This window comes from Polyodon spathula, chromosome 14, assembly GCF_017654505.1.
Source record: "Polyodon spathula isolate WHYD16114869_AA chromosome 14, ASM1765450v1, whole genome shotgun sequence".
Taxonomy (NCBI): domain Eukaryota; kingdom Metazoa; phylum Chordata; class Actinopteri; order Acipenseriformes; family Polyodontidae; genus Polyodon; species Polyodon spathula.
Genome location: NC_054547.1, coordinates 34298294 through 34321279, shown reverse-complemented (window position 1 = coordinate 34321279; position 22986 = coordinate 34298294). Strand labels below are relative to the sequence as shown.

The 22986-nt window shown below is 35.7% G+C and overlaps 1 protein-coding gene across 1 annotated transcript; it reads right to left on the bottom strand.

Moving 5' to 3' along the window:
• Window positions 1-2356: 2356 nt before the first annotated feature.
• On the bottom strand, window positions 2357-5957 carry LOC121327283 (extracellular calcium-sensing receptor-like). Its single transcript, XM_041271224.1, has 6 exons — window positions 5875-5957; window positions 5399-5687; window positions 4388-5215; window positions 3925-4149; window positions 3502-3625; window positions 2357-3249 (listed from the first exon to the last, which is right to left on the bottom strand). The coding sequence occupies exons 1-6, from the start codon at window positions 5940-5942 to the stop codon at window positions 2357-2359; spliced, it is 2427 nt and encodes an 808-aa protein (XP_041127158.1). The 5' UTR covers window positions 5943-5957.
• Between the last annotated feature and the right edge of the window lie 17029 nt (window positions 5958-22986).

Below are 22986 nucleotides of genomic sequence, written 5' to 3'. Positions count from 1 at the left end.
TCAAAGTGGTATTTAAAATAAAACTTGAAATAAATAAACCGTTCAACAATAGTGATTTGTCAGTGCTTGTCAAACTGGATATGTTCTTGCAGAGCACTGCACGTAACTAGTCTGGATTTCAGGTGAAAATTCTGCTCTAAGAAATTACATGAAAGGTTAAAACTGCAGTAAACTAAACAGTGTTATTCAAAATAAAGAAAACTAGTGTTGGAGATTAGCAAATACAAAGCAGTTGTTCTGAGTTTATCAACTGTACCCTCTGGTGGATATGAGTGGTTACTGCAACATTTAGAAACGCTCCTTAGTCTATGGCTACTGATGTATGCAAGCAAAGGCAACACATGTATGAAAGGCATGACTGATAATCTTTCAAAACATTTTACAAATATATAAATAAACTTCATGGAGGTACAGGTGTAACGTACTATATTTATATATAGTTTTATAAGTTTCTCGTTTTTTTTTAACTTTTTGAAAATTATTATTGTATGATTACATTTATAAAAACGAGCAATCCCCTTTTTATAAATATTGTGCAATATTTTTTCATAAGGTAACAGAAAATGCACGTTAACTACTGGTAACAACATTGGCAAATTCATAAGATTAACAATTTATGGACAGGGTGATGTAGTAAGCAATTAAATCCACTAGATGGGGGCATTTTGTCAACTAATGTTAGGATTAAATCAGAGAATAATAGGAGAATGAGTGTGAAGATCTGTTGGAACATGTTTTTCTGTATAATTGGTGCAGCCTGTGTGCCGCATTCCTTAATGGTTTAATTTTGAAATGTTTAAAAACCTCCCTCATTAGAGCCACTGCTAAGGTGACACGATTTGGTAAGCGTAATCCTGCTTCTCTTAAAAGAAAGAACGGTACCTGACACAGGTAAAACGTAGCAGAATGCACTGAGTTGTGAGTTGAAAAGTTGTCCCAAATTATCCCGCTGAACACGGACCCATATGGTCACCTTAACCACTGTTGCCCTTATTTTGTTTGTATTTGTTATTTACTTGACTGATTTGATTTGTTTTTTGTTTGCTATCTCAGCAGTGTAAGAACATTATAATACAAATAATTGCTGGTCCTGGATTGGAGGGTCATTCTACTCTCATTTTGATAGGTGACATTTTCCACGATTTTCCACGATTTTTAATTTTTATACACCAGTGCATTGTGTAAATGTGTATATAAGGTTTTGCCGGGATAAGGTTAAAAAAATATCCCTGAAGGATCATAGTATTTCCTTTCCAATTAGGCAGGCTGACCATACCAGTGGAAATGTATTGGTTTAAATTACGCACCAGTACTGTCATGATATTCTATAGCAAGAGTTTGTAACAAGATCCTTTTTAACTCTATTGCAATTGTTTTTGCTTGTGTGCCCATTATTTTTTCATATTATCCAAAAATAAACAAAGAACTAAATTCTCAAAGCTATTTACTCCAAGCAGTTTTTTTTTCAGAAAGGAGAAACACGCACAATAAAGTTGTCAAACCAGACATAAACAAATAATACTTTTAACTTGGGAAGGTTAAGCAGTTTTGTTTTTTTAGAATTGCAGTGGTGTTTTTTTCTTTTTTTCCTTTTCAGATAGAAATTGCGCTAATAGTGATTTGGACTATAGAGCTTTGAGAATCTAGGATTAAAAGTGTTAATCTAAACAGCGACAATTGTTTTTTCTGTGACTGTTAGAAAATTAAATACGGTAGGACCTGTTGTGTACAAAAGTTTCAAATATTTACAGCGCATGGCTGCATTTTGATCCAACCCCCTTGAAAGCAATTAAATAGGCCCCCTTATTTTGAAGTCATCACGGATAATTGCTTTTTGTGTCCCAGAACCCCCCACAGGCAAAATAGGAAGCCAGCAAACACCTCAGGAATCCTCAGCTGACAAAATATCCAGACAGAGATGATGAAAACCGAATCCAGCAGCTGAGCATTCCCAAGGCAAGTGAAGTTTGACTGGCTTCCAGCTGAACACAACCAACTAAATACAGTGTCTCGATTAAAAACAGGTCTTCAGGTTATTTAAAATAGTGTTTACATTAAATGCAATTCATTGATATAAAAACCTTATCATGTTTAAAATTCAAATTGTGCAGATTTTTATTGTTGAATATATTTACAGCATACTATGTGAGTCAGATATTGTATTTTTAATATTGATGTTGTACCCTTTAAGATAATTTCAAGGCTGATTTATTATGCATTACATAATACTTTACAAAGTCTAATGGTTCAAAATATATTTTACATACAGATTGTTTTATAGGCCACACTATCCACTCTCTTCTTCCATATCCACTCTCTTTTAGCCTTTATCAAATTTTTTGTTTCTACTGGCATGTTACTTCCCCATAATGTATTGTTTAGTGTTTTTCTCTGGTTTCAGTAAAATGATGTAGCATTTTGGTGCAAATATGCAGAAAAGTAGCCCAAAACTCGATGAAAGAATAGCAAATGTTTCAACTGCAACTGTGTATTTTCCTGGTGAACTGACATACGCAGGTATAAAGGCTATCCATACAGCACAAAAGATGAGCATACTAAATGTAATGTATTTGGCCTCATTGAAATTGCCTGGCAGTTTCCTTGCTAAAAATGCAAGAACAAAGCACATACAAGCCAAAATCCCAATATAGCCCAATACACACCAAAATGCCAAGGTAGACCCAACATCACATTCCAAAATAATCTTTGAACTTTGATATTTAGTGTTTTTTGAAGGGAAAGGGGGCATAGCAATCAACCATATAGCACAGATGATAATCTGAACAGAAGTGCAAGCGGAAATCATAATTCTTTGTTGTATGGGTCCAAACCATTTCATTATAGTACTGCCAGGCTGTGTGGCTTTAAAGACCATCAGCACCACTACTGTTTTACCAAGAATACAAGATATGCACAGTGAAAAAGTGATGCTAAACACAGTGTGCCTAAACATGCAAGACCAATTAGCTGGCTCACCTATGAATGCAATAGAAGACAGGAAACACAGTGCCAGAGACAGCAGAATGAAAAAGCTGAGTTCAGAGTTGTTGACACGGACTATTGGAGTGTTTTTGTAATAAAGAAACACAGCAAGGACACCAATTGTAAGACAGGCCCCAAATAAGGCAATCACAGTTAATGTGACCCCCATTTCATCGTACGTAAGGTATTCAATTTCTTTGGGTATGCATTCAGTTCTTTGAGCATTCGACCAGAAATCCATAGGGCACTGTATGCATTCTATTGAATCTGGAGAGGAAAACATCAACAATAAAACATGGTTACAAGAGTACTTAAGTTACTTTGTTTGTCATGTGTTGTTTAATGAGTTATATTAACATGCTTTACTATTGTACTGTTTTAGCCACAGTTCTCTTGCAATGCTTTTCTATGCTTTACTTTGTTGACTATCCAGGAAAGAGGTAGAATATTATCAGGCAGTTTATATGGCTTTGAGCTAGGCTGAAGAAAAGGTTGTGATACAATTAATGAAACACATACCTGTCTGATCACTAATTTCACCATCAGCACATGGTAGACAGTCAAAGCAACAAAGAGGCTCTCCTCGACGAACCCCTTTCCTTGTACCAGGGGGGCAGCTTTCAGTGCATACTGAACTCGGTACCTTAAAATCAAAACGGAACAGTAAATACATTTTGAGACATCTAGTCTATAACACAATTAATTATTGGATATTTAAGTCACAGCAACACCAGGAATCATGCAATAGTGTACAGCAAGGTTAAATGGTTTGAAAGCAATATTTGGCAATGGAGAAATAAAGGAAGGTGGTATTGTGCTTAGAAAGGTTGTGTTTTTATAATATGCAATTATAATGTATACACTGTAGTTGCAACCATTTATTCCCACATTTATTAGTAATGTTTCTTACAAAGGAGTTACAAGAGGCTGTTTGCAGCTTGCCTTGGTTTGGTCGCCACTGAAATTTAATATCTTTTCGTTTATCACAAGCTCTTTGCCCACACCTTTGGATATGTCGTAAAGCCCCACTGTGACAAAGCGAATTGTCCCATCTGTGTTTCTCTGCCAGTTTATCAAATCATAGGAGGCAATTGGGTCTCCTTTATTATCAAAGTTGATTTCTTCTCCGAACATTGTGAATGACACCTCTTGAATGTAATGCTGAAGCTTCAAGAAAAAGAACATTTTGTATATAATACATGACGCAAATATATTCAGTGTCTTCCTAGATGCACCCCTTTTCTTATGTCAAACAATCTAAAAGAGCAAAGCAAAAAAACATGTAAAATATCAAAGAATATATATATATATATATATATATATATATATATATATATATATATATATATATATTATTATATATATATATATATCTATATATAATCCCTATGATCATGTATTTTACCTGAAAAGGTTCAATGTTTGAAATATTTGCACATGTGAAATTATCAAATGGTCCTTTGCCAGGCTCACAGTTTATCAAATTGTGCAACGAATGAGCAACAGCATATACTGCTTTATAAACATTGTAAGAGACCCTGGGACTAGATACGTCTGTGTATGCACTGTACTTCTCTTCTAAAGATTCATGACCAGTACACAAAGGCAGCTCTCTCACAGACTGGTCAGTGGTGTTTGAAGGTCGAAATGTGCATCCAAACATAGTGCTCCAGAGCTCCTTGACTAGAACATTGTCAGGGTACAACGATGGATGAACTTTAAGCAGGAAGTCTTTTAAACCAGGAATCTCCCCGCTGTGAATGGCAAATCCAATTGTACCACCTAGTGATGGGTAGAATTCTCTGGGTGAAAACAATGAAGCTGTTATCCAGGCTTCGCTGGCTATCCACTGAATGCCTGTGATATTTTGCTGTACATACTCTGACAGCAAGGGGTAGAGCTCCCCTTCTCCTGCAAATGATATGACCACCTTTGCAGAGGACTTCTTCATTATGTTTAAAATTTCAAGATTCCTTTCTCTGCTGTAAACTTTAGGAATAATTTCAAAGTAGGCAAAACAGACTCCGATTTTTTTAAATTCTTTATGTAACTCTTGAAACGCTGATCTCCCATATTCGTCATCTTCAGAGATTCCTCCAACCCAGGTCCAGCCAAAGTGCTTTACCAGCTGAGCGATGGCTTTCACCTGATAAAAATCACTAGGTACCAGTCGAAAAAATGTTGGATACTCATTTCTGTTGCTTAGGCAAGAACATGTTGCGAAATAACTTATCTGCAAAAAATAGATAAATAAAAGTTTCAGAACACTTTTTGATAGATATTGAGCCTAGAACTGATATTAAAGGGATGGTACTGTAACTGTTTCTGATGTTGTAACTTTTGCTTTTACTACACTTTACTGTCCTTTTATCACAGCATTCTAAACTTATATCTGGGAGTTCAGGTAGACACTTACCATGGGAATTTTAAAAGGTTGCAGTGTTCTTGATACAACAGTGGACTGTGATGATCCAGAGTCCCCAATGATGACCTTCATAGGTGAGGCTCCAGAGCACATCATGCTTGAGACTTCTTTGGGTCCATTAAGAACGGAGAGAGTGGCTCGTAATGCAGCCACATGTGTGGCACAAGAATCATAAATCTTATAGCCCAAAGTAATAGTTGGAAGAAAATTTGGATTCTCATTGATTTCTTGAATAGCAAATCTCATTGTCTGTGCCCATCGAAATGATCTAGAGTCAAAACTGCAAGAAAAAAATAGTAAACAATAAATAATAGATTTTATATCCATTTTTTTCCTGAATCCTGTGTATAAATGTGCTGGTATATTTTACATGGGGTTTCAGTATTAATTATGCATGTCTTATAAACAGCCTTGGTCATTAGATTTAAAAACAATGAAAACCAGGCCAGTAATCTATTCTTACTCACCCTTGGCATCCTGAAGCTGCAGGTTTGTAGGTATAGTTGAGTTCAGGAACCACTACTCTGTAATGCATGGGGAAGAGTCCTCCAATAATAATGTCTCCGTCTGCAAGGAATCCGGGCAGCTCAAAGTTCCCCTGAAGTGTGCAAGCAGCTTCTGTTGTTTTACCTGGTGTAGGATCAACCACTGGGCTCAACAGAGCCAAGATCAAAAGAAGCTGCATTGCGGTAGCTTGTACCATACTGACCAGGCACAGCTGATAACTGCTTGTCTGATTTAGTTTACTTTATCTGGTTCTTATATCTTGTCATCTGATGTACACATGAGAATAGGTTGTCAAACTGAGAATACAAGACCTGTGCTAAATTAAAATCCCAGTAGATAGCTATCCCACAGATTGTTTTAGGTAAGCACAGCACAAGCTTCAGTTTAGATTCTTAAGGGTATATTCATTTCCTAAGAGACATTTTAGTTCAATTAAATGCTATTTCAGGGAGAGTATATTTAGCAATATGCAGAATTACATTTTTTTTTAAATTTTTAATACAGACTAGCAACAACAGCTTTTATATAAGTACATTTGTACACTGTTTAAAAACCCAAGAATTATGTCTGTAACTAAGGATTGCTCACCTCACTGTGGAAATTGAATGCTGATTTTACTAAGTAAGTTTGATTGTGTTATAAAATCAAAGATAACCAATGAGTATATGTAAATGCTATCCGGTTGTAAGTGACACATTGAATTGACACAGTAACTCTCATTAAGATTATACTAACATATGCAAATATATAGTAGGATGTTTATTTTTTAAATATATCAATATGCTTTTTTTTTAATATTCACTTTAATATACAGTATACATAAACGTGACGTTGCCTGACTATCTTTTACGGGTAAATTAATTTGTGATGTTCATGGAGCCAGACTGCATTTCTCAGAGTAACTGTACAGAGATATTATTTTGTTCTTCATGATCTCAGGTGTCTTCCCTCAAACCCTAATCATTAGGACTGCAGTATAAACCTGGGCTGCCATATTACCTTAAGCAGCTTTATGCACATGAACATCAGCTCAAATCATAAAAGGTAAAACAGTTACAAAAATGACAATACTACTTTTCATTAAAAGTAATGGTTAATTAAGGGTAAACTTTGTATCTCACAGTAATGAGGTATAACTAATAGCCTGGCTACTTAAAGCTTAAGAAATACATTGTAAAAACAGAGCCTTAGGAACAATCCTATTCCCTATCTTACATGATACGCCAAACTCCTTCCTAAATTTTAAGTGATATTAGTTTTACATTTATAGTTCAATTTTAAAGAGATTATCTCAATAATGTGCAACAATTTATCCTTCTATAAGCATCTGTTGAAGCATGAGTGTAGGGTTATATTCCGATGAAGCCCAATCAGAAGAGCTCATTTAAAAGCTGTACATTAGCTTTCATTGGTCTAAAAGTTTTTTTTTTTTTTTTTTTTTTCTGGAAACAATAAATGCTGCCTGTTGTCAGCCTATTAAACTTGATGACCATTAGTCAGACCCATGGTATTACAAATAGCACATGTTAATAAATCTTAAAAGGAATATTTACTGGTCTAAAAATTTTAGAATAAAAAGTTTACCAATCAATACGTGCAAGTTCCTTTACTCTGCTGCATTGCAGTCACTTTGCTTGTCAAACTGTAGCGTTCTTGCAGAGCTCCGCACATCACACTAGTGTGGCTTTCAGGGGACCCTGTTTGGTGTCCAGGAAATTACATCACAGGTTAAAACTGTAGTAAACTGCACAGTGTTATGCAAAATAAAGAAAACCGGAGTGTTTGAATGCTAAGGGATTATATGATGATTTTAATGTTCCAACGGTCAATACAAGACAAAGCAATGCATCGAACTAAAAAACAAAGGAAACTTTAATTCCTTCTAACGTTAAGCAAATACAAAACAGGTGAATGTTAGTACAATATATTAATTTATAAATAAATCAGTTTGGCTGGAAAATGTCTGCTGTCTAATCCTGGAACACAACGCTTCCAAATTCTTCCAAATTAGTTATTTTTCAACCCTTAAAATCATTTCCTCTTACAGTATACAGTAAGTAGCATGTATAGTAAATTATTATTATTATTATTATTATTATTATTCGTATTCTTCTTCTTCTTCTTCTTATTATTTATTTGGCAAAATGTTTCCATCCGTGAAGTTATTTAATAAGTACACTGAATTACCCTAAATGTATCACCCTTTGGTACTTGTTTTAGACGGTTTCCATAAAGAAAGAACTGAAAAGGTGCATAATTCCCAAGGAAGACTTTCTGAGTTCAACTGCATCCTCTGGAAGACTTTCTGAGTTCAACTGCATCCTCTGGTGGATTTGAGTGGTTACTGCAACATCTAAAAAGTGCACCTCAGTCTGCGACTGCTTAAATCTGCAAGCAAAGGCAAAATCTCATGAAATTGGTAAAGGGAATGTACAGATTAGCTATTTTTATATGTAGATATTTTCAAATTTATAAAAGTCATGGAGGTACAGGAATAATGTAGTATATATAGTTTTATACGTTTCTTGATTTTTTGTAAATTTAAAAAAACAAACATTACAATTTTCATAAATATTGCTGAATATTTACTTTCATTTAAGCATACTACAGCAGCACAATCACTACAGACATTAAACAAAAGATGAACAGAGCACACCTTAGCGTCCGGTAACAACACTGTAAATTTAATAAAACGAACAATTTGCACGGTAATGTAAATAACTACATCCACTAGATGGGGCATTTTGTTAACTAATGTTAGGATTAAATCAGAATAATAGGAGAATAGGAGAATGATAATGTAAAGGATTGTTTTCCAATATAATTGCTGCAGCTTGTGTGCTGGTATTCTTCAATGATATACATTTCAAATGTTTTAAATATATTGTAGGCCTTGTTTGTATTTATTATTTGTTTGTCTGTTTCTGTACAGATAAACAGTACATCACTAAATTCATCTGTTACTAGTGTAACGATCAGAATTAGTGTACTAGTCTTGCGTGTTAATAGTATATTATTAGTAAGTCTAAGGAGATGTGTAAGACAATCAATGGATCATCAATATAATCAGAAAACGGTGACGAGCACAAACGAACTATCTTCCAATGAGAGTGTTTACTACTGTGATAATACGATATGCGGTAATGCCATGCATTGAGTATTCATCCCATAGACAAACAAATACAAATAAAATTGGTATTTGAAACATAAAGCTTGAAGTTCCGTGGCATTACTACCTGATGACATGGATTTAGGATTTATTTACACAATATTGGCATATAATATAAATACTTGAGGTTTAATAGTCTATTACATAATGGTATTAATGACGATGTTACGCTACAAATTTGGTCCCAGGGGACTCTGATTTCCATAGATCATTGTCCTATGAATACCCCCCCCCCCCCCCCCCGAATTATAAATTAAGAATAAAACTTTGCAAGATTAGTTTTTTCTTTTTTTTTTTTTTTTTTTAGTGTGTGTCTTGTTTCCCCTTTGTCGGAATGTGATATGCTAGGTTTAAGCATTTCATCACCGCAACCCACCATTAACCAACCTACATCTCGTTTTATCTGCCTTTTAGTTTAACTCGTTTTTAAAAAAGTCAAATCAGCTACCATTGATTTTACTCTGCTGCTGCTAATAACAAACTTTATGGACACATAATTGAAAGAACAACACTTTGATAATTTATTTCGTTGCATTGTACACGTGCTCAGGAAACCACGCAACTATGTGTATAAAGTTGTACAAACACAAAAATGAGGTCTATAAGTTGGTAATGGCTGTGGTTACAACAGAAAAAAGGTCATACATGCAATCTATATTTGTGAATGTTACATTGCATCACTTTATATAAAAAAGGCTTCTGTTTAATATTTTGTCAAGTGTCTTTTTGAGGCAGCAGTAGCGAAAACAAAATTACAGCGATTTCATAATGGGAGTACCGTTTTCCATTGGGGGGGGGGGGGGGGGGGGGGGCAGACACACAAAATTTCGCATAGGTAGGGGACGGTTCATGGGGCGGAGCAGGCTGCTCTTGCTGTATGGCCCTGTTTTCCATTAACCATGTAACAATTATTGTACCAGTATGCAATTGTCTGTATTTATTTGTATTACACAGTGAAACAGGTCATAACGATTAAGACCAAGGGAAAACAAACAGTGGAGGTAGTTACAGGCTTTGGATGTCAGGGCAACTACAGTCATTTGTTTCTGTTTAAATCTAATGTGTTTGTGGTGTTATTCAACGCATGTAATGATCTACGCCTTTCTATTTAAACCTTCAAGCATCATGGTACTGAGTTTATTTATCCATCTATTTTCTTTTAGTCTTTTATATTGTATATTGTCTAATTACATTTTTTCTAAAACTATAACATGTTATGCTTGTTCTGTGTAAAGTGCTGGTTCATTTACTTTTGTATTTTTTTTATGTTTGATAGTTGATTCTGTATGTGTTTGTATGATGTTGTACCTGCCTTGCCTACATATTTAATTGTATTACATTTTTGGCAAAATATACCATAAACAAGGTTGCTAGTTTTGCATGAGGGATTTTTTAAGATTGAGTACTTTTTTTTCTTTATTTGTGATTTCAATTTGATCTTTACAAATATGTTTGCATACCTAACATGTGCCCTTACAGGTTTGAATGCCCTATAATGTGTCTATGATCCGTTTATGTCTACTATGTACGAAAATGTCAGCTAAATTTGTATCCTTTCTAAAAGTCACAATCGGCGTTTCGGAAATATTTTTTCAATGTTCTCAGAATTATGAAGTGTACGTAAATGCTAATGAACTATTTTTGAAATGCTGGGTAATAATTTAGAATATGTAGTTATTAATTGTACTCTTTTAACTTTCTGTGCCCTTTTATTATACTCAAGTAGTTCATTTCTATTGAGTTTGTAAACTTCTAATTTCTTTCTCAATAGTCTGTTCTTTATATCCTCTTTTTAAGATTTGTTTTTAATTCCTTTCTCTGTTTTTTGTAGTCAGAACAAGAGAATGGTGAGATTCTCGACATAAAAAGTGTGTATCAGCTTCTGGACCCTCTCGTGTTTCCAACTGTTAAAAAAAAAAGGTGCAAGTAGCGCTTACTATCCCTGTCAGTAGCTGCAGCCGTGAAAGATCGTTTAGCGCTTAAGAGGTCTACACAGCTGGCTGAGAAGCACAATGGGCCAAACAGACTGCAGACTGCTTTCAACTGAAAAAAGTTGGAATCTGTGCCAGAGGATGCTGTTATTGACCGCTTTGCAAAGATGCAAAACAGAAAGTACTCGCTAACGCTTCCCGAAAAAGATGAAGGTAGGCAGTTTGCTAAGTAAAATATATGCAGTAATAAGTAAAGGGAAGCTTTGGTATTGTGTCAAATATATTTGAAATTATGTCTAATAATTAATTAGTGCCCCCAGGTTTCCGCGATCGCGGAAAAAAAATCACGCAATTAGCCTTCGATCGCGGAAGTTTCAGTTTTATCCAATTGCTTAGAATCAATTCCAAATGTAGGTGAATATTATTGTTTTATTTTTAATTATCACAACTTGCGTGTTTGTTTTGTGGTATTGGAAGGTAGCGCTTGCGTATAGAAATAAGAGATGCTTTCTAATTGGGTCAGAGTCTCAGTGCTCAATGCTCACAGCCAATCTGTCTGTTTCCAAGCTCTTCATACATGAATGGGGCTTGTGACACTGAGAGGAATGTGCTTTCTGATGCAGATATGTTTAAAGTTTGGAGGAGTTATATTTTTTGCTTTGGTAAACAAAAAATGTTTCTAAATATAGAACTGATTGGCCATTTCAAATATTGTTTTTGCTCTTCTGTGTGTTAGAAGACGTTCCATTTCTTAAATATTTACGCGTAACTTGGTGACTAGATAGCAAGGGAAGAGGTTCGAAAAATAAAAAGCGTACAGTACACAGAACAGCTCCAAATGAATCAAGCAGTCGGCTTTTCTGTTGCAGGACGTGTGCAGTGGTAACAATTTTTATTTTTTATTTTTTATCAACATGTTACATTTGTTTACAAATTAAAGATCTGAAAGGCTGCCTTGTTTAGATTTAATCAAAATACCAGATTTACACCGTTTTTCATTAAAAAGGTACACCACGGAAAATGCACTTTTTTTCTTTGCAGATTTTAGAAAATTGCACCACGGATTTCTGTGGGGACTAATAAATTGTAGGTATAAAATGTAAGTTTGCGACTTTGCAGACGTGTTTACAGACGGACACATTTTATTTGATTACTGTTGTTTGAATTCACTCACATAACTTTACTGTTATATCCACGGAACTGTCTTAAGTAGCCTATAGTTGTTGTTTTTTTGTTTTTTTTTAAAAGAGGTTAATCTTAAACACTAGTTTTTTTTTTTTTTTTTTTGTCCCTAGCGACGCCTCTGCAGTACCATATGATTAAATACACAATTTTTTCTACAGATTGTATAAACTGCGTTACATGTGCAGTGGAGGACTGGCTCAGTAAATTCAGAGACAAATGCCTCCCAGAAATATATAGTTTCTGCCCTATCATGATGTAATGGGAATAACGCTCACTGTGGTTTCAATATTTGGAGCCTGTGTTAACACTGCCATTGCGGGGGTGTTCCAGGTCTTTAGAAATACCCTGTGCAAACAATATGGAACTCAGTTTTCTTTTGTTGCTTTTGCTTGCTTTGTGCTTCCTGTGTGCTCTTGCATTTATTGGTGACCCAACAAACAGGTCTTTCATGACCTGTCACCCAGTGTTTGGAATCAGTTTTGCTTTGTGTATCTCTTGCATTCCTGGAAAGACAGTGGTTGTTCTTATAGCTTTCTGGGCCCATCCAGCAAAGAGCAAGTGTTGTTTGCACAGCAGTACAAATTGTACTTTGCATCATATGGCTAACGACCAGACCTCCATACACTGTACGAAACACCAGGCACCCGAGTGGCAAGATAATCCTGGAATGTGCAGTTGGGTCTGTCTTTGGGTTCTGGGGTGTGTTGGGTTACATTGGATTCTTAGCTTATGTGTGCTTTGTTATGGCACTTTTAGTTAGAAATTTCAGACTCTATCATACTGGTGACAAAATCTGAAACATTCAATCACTTCATTCAGGGCGGTGTCCTGGAATAAACACTGCAGTACACAATGGAAGGTTTTTTTGGTGAATTTAATTACATTTGCTTTTTAATTTAACAACATGTACAATATTGTTAAAAATGGATTCAGTACAGAGTAGTGAACAAAATAAAATGCCAGCTAAAATGGACACATATATCTGTTTTTGTCTTAGTATTTTAGTTGGTATTTAGACTGTGTGGCAATGATAAGTCAAGAGTAAATTCTGTATTGTACAAACATATAACCACATGTCCCCCTCTCACTTGCTTCCTACCCCCTGCCTACATGAAGGTCAACCCCAGTACTGATACAGGAACTCTAATTATACAAATACAATCATACCGTCATTCAGTTCATTTAAACTTGATACATTGAAAGCTGTAGAGGCCACATTTCAAACGTAGTGAAACTGATACAAATGATCAGTTAGTTGTTTTTGTTTTTATAGGTAAAATATGTTATATGATCCAAAATGAAAACATACTAAAATCTCTTTTCTGATGCTGTTTTCCCCATGAGGTGCATCTTGGTATTTTTTCTGGTTTAATTAAAATAATATAACATTTGGGGAAAAATAAACAGACCAGAAGCCCAAAGCTGGAAGACAAAATGGCAAAGGGGTACTCCCATAGGCAGGGATGAATGTGATCCACACGGCAAAGAAGATCAGCATGCTAAACGTGTTGAATTTGGCTTCATTAAAGGTGTCAGGTAGTTCCCACGCTACGAACGTCAGCGAAAAGCACAAACAAGACAGCAAACCTATACATACGAGAACAAGAGAGAAGGCCATCACAGATCCCACATCACATTCCAGAATGAACTTTGCACTTTCATGGTTTTCACTGGGGAGGGCGGTGATATTACTAACCACACAGTGCATATCAGTACTTGAATTAAAATACATAGAAAGATGACTGCTCTCTGCTGGGTAGGGCCATACCATTTCATCATGTTACTTCCTGGAAGATTGGCATTGAATGCAAGCAGCACCACTGTGGTCTTCCCCAGAATGCATGAAAAGCAAAGAACAAATGCAATAACAAAAATAGTGTGGCGCATCATGCAAGACTAAAATGAGAAAGCTAAGCTCTGAGGTATTGGCCTTTATAATGGGTGTGTTTCTGTAATCTGTAAAAACTACTGCTATGACACTCAACTGGGTCACATCAGAGTATATATTCTCTCTAGCAGCTGAATCTTCGAGTTCAATACAAAATGGCTTGCTCTCTCTCGTGTGGTTATCTCCCTTTTAAAAACAGCAACCAAAGTTTTTCTCCCAAAACTCCAGGATGAAAGGGTTCTCACTGGCAGATGATGGATTCAGCTTGAGAATAAATTCTTTAAGTCCTGGTATATCTGTCCTGTGTATTGCAAACCCTACAGACCCATATTTTGTGAAGGAAAGCAAGGTAGCTGTAACCCAGGCTTCACTTGCCATCCACTGAACCCGAGCCAGGTTCTGACGCAAAATGTCTTGAAAACACTACCACCACCTTTGAGCTGGAGGCTTTAATGATCTCCACTATTTGTGAAATCTTTCCCGGAGCATGGTTTTTAGGAATGCTTTCAGTAAAGGGAATGCAAGCCCCAAGCTGTCTGATTTGTTCGTTCAATATCTGGACTCCTAATCATCCAGAGTCATCACTCCCTGCGACCGTACCAATCCAAGTCCATCCAAAGTGTTTCACAAGTTGGGCTAATGCACTGACTTGGAAAAAATCCCTTGGTATTGTCCTCAGAAATGCAGGATATTCCTCCTTGTTGCTCAGACATGAAAAAAAAACAAAAAAAACAGCAGGCTATATAACCAGTAACTTTAACAGTGACACGCATTATTTTGTAAATAAACACAAAGCAGTCTGGACTGTGGCTTTTCAATATTATCAGCATCATATAATAACAAAACATATCACTACCCTTACAAATGTTTCACATAGTAAAGGCATGGCAGTGTAATAAAAGATAGTGACAGCATGGTAATGCATAGGTAAGCATTGTAAAGAGATATGTGGTTGAGCATATTATAAAGTGTGGAAAACTGTGATAAACTATGGTAAATGCATAGTATAATCACAGGAAAAGCACGGGGAAATGGCAAAATAACCGTGCACAATTTACCGTAGCAAACTTTTATAAGTGCACTACTGCAAATCTTGTACAAGCATATTGACTAACTCTGACTATACCTGACACCTGCCATATAGACTAAGGTAATCCTAAACAGGCAACGCAATCACAAAATACCCCAGCGTACCATGTCCTACCTGGTAGTTTTTAAAGCACTACATTTCTTTTTCAATTTATCACTCCACCCCCTCCTTCACAATGAGTTACACAAAGGTTATTTCATCTATTTGAATCTTACCTTGAACATCGTGTGGAATCAGATTTAAAGGTGAAAGACAGGTCAGGCTCCAGCATGAGAACAGCCCCACCCAGAAGAACATCCCCTTCTTTAGCAGCTGCAGGCAAAGCAAAGGATCCTGCAAGTTTGCGCACTGCATCCCGTGACTGGAGATAATAAACAGAATAACAAACACACGGCAGAACAGAGACTCGTTTTAGAGGCAATAGCAGTAAAACTGGGATCTAACAGCGAGGTCCTTTATAAATTAGCCACACTTCTATCAGTAAAGGGCTTTTTTTTCAGCATGTAATCTCAAGAGGCCTGGAAGTAATTGTTCAACTGAGAATGCTAAGGGGAGCATTAGTGACGGACAATAAACAAGTTGTTCACCCTCACTCACTGCTTTTTCTGTGCATTATAGCATGCACTGTTTCAGGTCCAGATCTCATACTAGGCCGATGTGTATGGTGCACAAAACCTATACAAGAGCCATTTCATTTGCTCTGTCTAATACAGATTTAATATTTACCTGATCTAAAGGTAAATACTGGAGGATACTGTACAATTGAACGTGTTGGTAGGTGTGGGATTTGAACTTATTTTTTTAATTAATGGTTGTTTCAGAAAACAATATCAAATTACACATTGCATTAAAAAGCTTTGAATATAAGCGTATACATGAAATAATAAAGTTACTTCCTTTTGATAGAAAATGCTTCAAATATAGAAATAAAGATGTGTCACAGCGCACTTTATTCATTAATTAATTTAATTTTTAGATTAATTGAATGCATTAGCACACAGCGAAGGTCCTTTATCTAACTGCAGCATGCTTGCATTATTGGCTTTGTTTGTTAACTTTAATGTTATCAGGAAGATCACTGCATGATTATTATTGTCATTATACAGTGCAGTAAGTAACCTATAGTCTTCTACGCCAGTGTCTTAAGGTGGATCTGCTGTGTTCTCAAGTCTGCTTGCGCTGGGATTCGAATGCAATTAAAACAGCAGTTAAATGACTAATTAAGGACTGTTTTGTATTATATCTGCTGTGCTAATGTTTAGGAACAGTTCATTATGAGACTGCTTAAGGCTGTTGGCAAGAGAGAGCTTCACACTGCAACAGCTGTTTGTTTTTTCGTGCTTGAGGCTACAGTTCTTACCTGCTAATGTGACTGAATGTACCAACTGGGAGTAGAGCGTAGAGCTGCGCTATCATCCAGTAAACCAAATTCCAAAAGAAATAGAAATAAGCCACTACTAAAACGAGATAGACTGATACTGTAGATCAGATCTGTAGCAGATAGATAAGAGACATCTGTAGCATGTCTCTTGTATTGAAGGAGTAGATATCAGGACCACTGTGGCACTGTTTATACAAAACTCTTGTATATGAAAGAGATTAGGAAAATGACCAAACTAACATTATAATACAGAAAATGATTATACACTTTAATGTCTTGTAAATCAAGCTTTGTAGCTGTAGATATATGTGTTTCACATATCATTCACAAATATTGAAATATTTCCTTATAGATATGTTAACTGATACCTTGTATGAAAGGGAACTGCACTGCAAAATAATTTTAACATAGATGTTTAATATATAGATTCTTAAAAAAAAAAATTTCCACTAAAAGCATTATGTTTTTGGAATTTGAAACTAAAAGCACTGTCAGCAGATTATTTAAATTATACAGTGGTTACTGACCATAATTCTTATGGCAGAAATTAGAGATTACCATTAACATTCCTTATTTACTGGCAGGCCATTTTTATTGGCATTTATGTTTTTTGACCTACACAGTGAATACTTACAGTATATTTTTCAATAAACTGTGGCAAAACAAATGTAGTGAGTTTGTAATTGAATGTCATTTTGTTTGATTTACTGGTTTAGATTATTTTATTGGATTGGATTTGGATTTACTCATCATGTTGAATTCCTGGATCTTTTGAACATTTGCACTGGAAATTTTTGTCATACAAGTGCTCTAAAGAAATTCCATCGACCAAAAACTATTACATTTCTGATTTAGATATTTGGATGTAAACATTTGTGAATTGTAGCAGTCCACTGTGTAAGTGACTCATTTAGTATAATTATGTTTAAACACATTTTTAAATATTTGAAACATGAAACCAATATATATTTATCGGCTTAGAAATGATTACTTGCGATCTAATGCGAGTCATTCCATTGATGTAGCATTGATACGCTCGAGCGCTTGTTGATGTACCGACAGTACTGTATGTTTGCCATTAGATGACTAAGCATCAGTTCTGCTAGGACATGAGTGGTGTAGGGAGATCACCTAATATATCCTGTTTTCTCTGAAGTTTCTGTGCTCAGTGAACTTCTCAAGGATATGTTTTGTGATTCTGGTGAGAACCTGTGCAACAGGGGTTGGACTTGCTGAGAAAGTGGTTTGACACACTCTGACATTGCAGAACTGGGATCTCAAAAAGGATGGCGTAAAATCTCTCATTCAATTACCTGGACTGCTTCTGACAAAACGGAAGCATTTGTATTGTTCTCTTAAGATCACTTGTTATTTCTTTTCTTTAAATTTCAATTGGGATTTCAGCAGCACTGGAGATACAGCATGTAGCTCTGAATTTTAGTGAAATTAGCAGCAGCTTGTTCTAGGCTTAATATGGGTAAGTTTAGACTCAAAGAGTTTTTTTTTTTTTTTTCTTACTCCAAATCATAATCATGAACTGCATTCTGGCATTCTGCAGCCATTACCTTACACAGGCAAGATTATCCTAGTAGCTGTACTTTGTCAACTCCTGTCACAAACACTTTGATAACATGATTGGCCAAAGGTCAAGGATTTCCCAATATCTTTGTGTCTATCTTTCTTAGCCTGTGTGACAATCTCTTCATGGCTGGCTTAGCTTAGAGATACAGTACTTAGTATGAAGATATAAGGAAGGTCTGAAGGCATCATTTTAATATACTGCACTTTGCTGTGCGTGGCTGCAGATGTACTCCATTTCATAAGCCCAGTTCTATGAAATATAACCTATATTCTTATCCCATTGAAGCAAAACTGGGCTGCAGCAGTGTAACCAAGGTCTAGCCTCCCTAATGCCTAAAGAATATCTAAAATACAGATTTCAAACCATTTACATAGAGAATGCAGATACCTTGGGTATAGGATACATGTATTTGACCCTAAAGGGCTCAGTACTCCCCAGTTCTTAGTACAATTATCTGTCCAGTGCAGCAGTCCATCTTCTGAATTACCTGGAGGTCACAGGACACTTGTATGTTGAGATACGGAGCAGCATTGGGATAGATGGACTGGAGGATAGGCCCTATCTGATATACACTGTACTGTAATATACAGTATGTTTCTAGTACAGAACCATCTACTGGAAACTCTGAGAAAGCTCAGACAATGGCAGCATTTATAATAAAATGAAAACAGTTGTGAAATGACAGTACAAAATTAGAACGAACCAACTCATTTTCAGGAAAATATTGTTCTGAGTAGTTTTTTGCTAGTTATTAAAATGCCTTTTGCCTTCAGACTCCGATATTAGTCATACTATAGAGTGAAGTGAGGTCTATTCAATGTACACACACATATATATATATATATATATATATATATATATATATAATGTGTGTGTGTGTGTGTGTGTGTATGTATGTAGATAGATAGATACATACATACATAGATATTCTGCTTATTTTGTCAGACAGACATTAAAGAGTTAAAAAAAAAAACCACTGTATTCATTATTTGTCCTTATAACGAGGTACTTAATTAAAAAGCTCAAGGAAGCTACTGAGGGAAAGACACTGTTGTTTACCAGCTGTCTCGGAGCCTGGCGGGAGTGCCTGTGTGCTCATTACGAGTAACCACAGCATTTGTTTTTAATCTTAAACTGCCTGCAGCCATTTTAATTTTCTTCATTACATTAGCGATGGCGTAAAGAGTTGTACAGGTAAACCCAATCAAGCAATGGAAAAGATGTACAGGAGGGGGCTGCTTTAACTTGTTGCAGAGAAGAAAGTCCAATTTATTCATAGCCTGCAGAGGGGCTCAGCTGCCTACTGGTAAAATTGCTGCTCTGAAACAAGCAGCACTATGCAGCCCTGCTAATGACACCTGAGACTGTGTTATGGGAGGGTTGCGTAGGGATTCAAACTTTAGATTTCTTCAATGTAAGCTCAGCTGTTTTATTACAAGTCAATTTATTTTGTTTCTAGAGGGCAAGTGCTGACGACTGCGCTTCTCACAAGGTAAGTGTAATGCTCGGCCACAGAGCTAATTAAAACAAAGTGTTAATAAGCATGGAATTTAGCCTGCAGGCTTATGTGCTGTGGATCTTAATATGATGTGACTTCCTTGCAGTTTTCATCATATTGACATAAAAAAAAAAAAAAAAAAACAGGTTTCAGCTGCTAAGATGCACGACGATTCTTACGTGTATATCATTCCCTCAATAAAAAAGAGTAATTTTACACGTATTATATAAACAGAAAATCAGAACATAGAACAAAACAGGTTCAGCTGCTAAGAATGCACAAGTAGATTACACTGTATATTTTCCTCAATAAAAAGAGCATAATATACATACACTTTCATGAGTATTCATGAAATTCATGAGTACAAAATCTACAAAACGCTCTAAAAGACATGATTTCTGTGTCTTCTTTATATATAACAAAACATACACACACACAAGGAAGAAGAATGTTATTTATTTATTTATTTATTTATTTACTCTAAAACATTATTGAAGTTACCTAAGTTACAGAAATAATTACTAGAATAATAAACTGTATTCTGTAGCCATTACCGTACACAGGGAAGACCATCCTAGTTTCTGTGCTGTGTCTAGTCTTAAGACTTTCAAAATAGGTGACTGGCCAAAGACGAAGGTTTTCCCAATATACTTGTATGTATATTTTCTAAACAGAGTGGCAATGTCTCCATACGTGTCTTATCTTACAGATACAATACTTAGTACAGAGATATAAGGAAGGACTGAAGGCATTATTTTAATTTGCTGCACTTTGCTTTGTGCGGCTGCAGATAATAGAAATCCGGACGTCAGTTTAAAGTTGTTTAAAGTTAAACTATTAGTTTTAGAATCTGTTTTTCTCCTTTTCATTTTTTTAATAAACATGCTAATAATGACTTGGAGTAAAATGCATTGAGTTTTTTTGCCTAAGTTAACTGCAGCACAAGCTGCAGTCAGCTCCCAGAGCACACAATGCAGTCATGTGACAAAACTCATTTACAGGCACAGAGTGGAGGAGAGGAGGTACCTGTGACTGGCAGAGCCATCACGGCTGCAAAATATAGACAATGTTACCAAATGGCAAAGCATTGTGTCAGTGTTTTTAAGTCATAAAAGGCTTGAGAAAGACTTTTAGTCCAAACATTTGTCTTTTAATTTATTCATTTTAGTTGCTACTAATCGCTTCTCACCCATATGGTTTTGCACCATTTTAGGATTGAGACATAAATAAAATAAAATAAAAAAAAAAACCTGAATATAATTTAGCTCTTTTATTTAACATCATTTAATCAAAGAAACTACAAAATGTAGTTTCTAAAGTCTACCAAAAGCTCTAATAATATCTTTATATAGCGCCTTTCACAGTGGACCACCACCATCACAAACTGCTTTACAGAGGTAGGCTGTGAACTGTGCATTATATGCAGAGTCTCTTACAATAGGGCATTGATTTTACAGGATGGAGCACAATGTGGTTAAATGAGATCACACAGTGAGTCATTCAGTAGCAAAGAAGGGATTTGAACCAGTGACGACCTGGTAAAAGGCCCTGGACTTTAACCACTGGACCACACTGCAGTGTAGATTTGGATATGTCACATTTTCCAGATTCGTATCAGCTGTTCGTTAACTATAGAAAACTACACTGCGGTATGTAGTTCAATATGTTAATGTAACATTGTTCAGCAAGTTTCATTCGACTTTATCAAGCAAAATTAATTAATTCTATAGGGTGATGGAAAACTTCTTGCCATAGCTGTACAGTGTACTTACTTATTTACTCAAATGTGTGATATAAAACAATAATGAAATACCACAGACTGCAAGCAAATATTAAGATTAACAGATTACTTGAGCACTAACTTTGGAATACTTATTTAAAACATCTCTAGAAACAGGGCCATGCTAGGCAGCTCATCATGTTTAGTGAGGTAGATAATATCGCCCCAAAGGGTTATGTAACCATAATCGTGGAGTTAGTACTTAAGACGCAACAATTGCATTGGGATGCTAAAACTGTATTTTCTTAAAATTTAAGAAACCTGATTCAAATACTCAAGATAAGAAAAGCAATTTAAAAGCCATTAAATAAAATCATCTTGCGGTTGTAATTTGAGGGAACTCCCTCAAGAGGGAGCTCCACAATAATAAAGCAAACCCTTTGCTGGCCTAGCTTTGCACCATTACCATCAGGCGCTTGGACAGGTCTTCACTACAGTAATAGGTATGGAGATGCATGGGTGAGTTCTGTGCATTGTAAGTGTACTGGTTTCGAAGTTCAAATAAACTCTCAAACTTAGTACATAGGGGGAACCCTGCAGTATCCACACAATTTGTGTGGTTGTAATATATATATAATATATATATATATATATATATATATATATATATATATATATATATATATATTTTTTTTTTTTTGCCACATTCATTTTAGAAAGGGAAAGGTTGGCCACAGTATCATTGTCATTTGCGGCCTACATCATAACAGTAAACTTTTGTTTACAGTTTTAAAATAGGAGCTGGCATATCCCCTTTCTTCTAAAACATTGATCATTGTTAGCAACCTCTCACTCAGCGGGCAGATACCCTGCGCTAACTCAATCTCTTGCTGTGCCAATATTTATCAGGGCCGTAGCCAGCCATGAAAAATGAACGAGGCACTTCGCCGTACCCCCCACCCCCCACTAAAGTTTTTCTAACTGAATAAAAAAGATATGAAGACATTATTATATGTTGTTTATTTAAATACAAAAGTTTAGTTAACAGAATTCTTTTTTTCTGAATAAGATATTATCTTAGAATTTTGAGTACCTGAGGTTGTAAAATTTGCAGGACCTGCGTGGTTTTGTACAGTGCAAATACTTAACTTTTTCTTTGCAACATTCAAATTCTGTATAAAAGAAAATAAGAAATGTAGCAATGCCAGAGTATTTGTTGTAGATACTATGCTTAGTTTTAAATCCTAATTAAAACACATTGTTTTAACAGTGATGTCATTATCCAAATAATGAGAAGATAAGGGTGCTTGCTTGCATACATAAAGGTCACTTGCTGTTTTTATGTCAAAGATCAGTACAGAGTGACATATCCACCACTGTCTGTTTTTCATGTCACACAACACTCCTAAAGTCCACCCAGTGTTCTTGGAATGGTAATGATTGCAGAAAACTACCACTGGAGAGCACAAGCCAGGTTGCAGAAGGAGAGTCCTAATGAATGAAGTTTGCCGATGCGTGCAATGCGTTGTGACAAGCTACATACTGTATGTGTTAGAGGTCCACACATGTCAGGGGCTAAGTGGTCCTACCCATTATTAAATCCATTATCAATTTGTTTAGCCAAGCAG

Bases quoted from the DNA above. Each gene is read 5' to 3' on its own strand.
- LOC121327283 (XM_041271224.1), bottom strand. From the start codon at position 5,942: ATGCATTACAGAGTAGTGGTTCCTGAACTCAACTATACCTACAAACCT. The intron at 5,688-5,874 runs GTGAGTAAGAAT...TTTTTCTTGCAG, and splicing joins GCAGCTTCAGGATGCCAAGG to TTTTGACTCTAGATCATTTC. The intron at 3,250-3,501 runs GTATGTGTTTCA...TTTCCTCTCCAG, and splicing joins TGAAATTAGTGATCAGACAG to ATTCAATAGAATGCATACAG.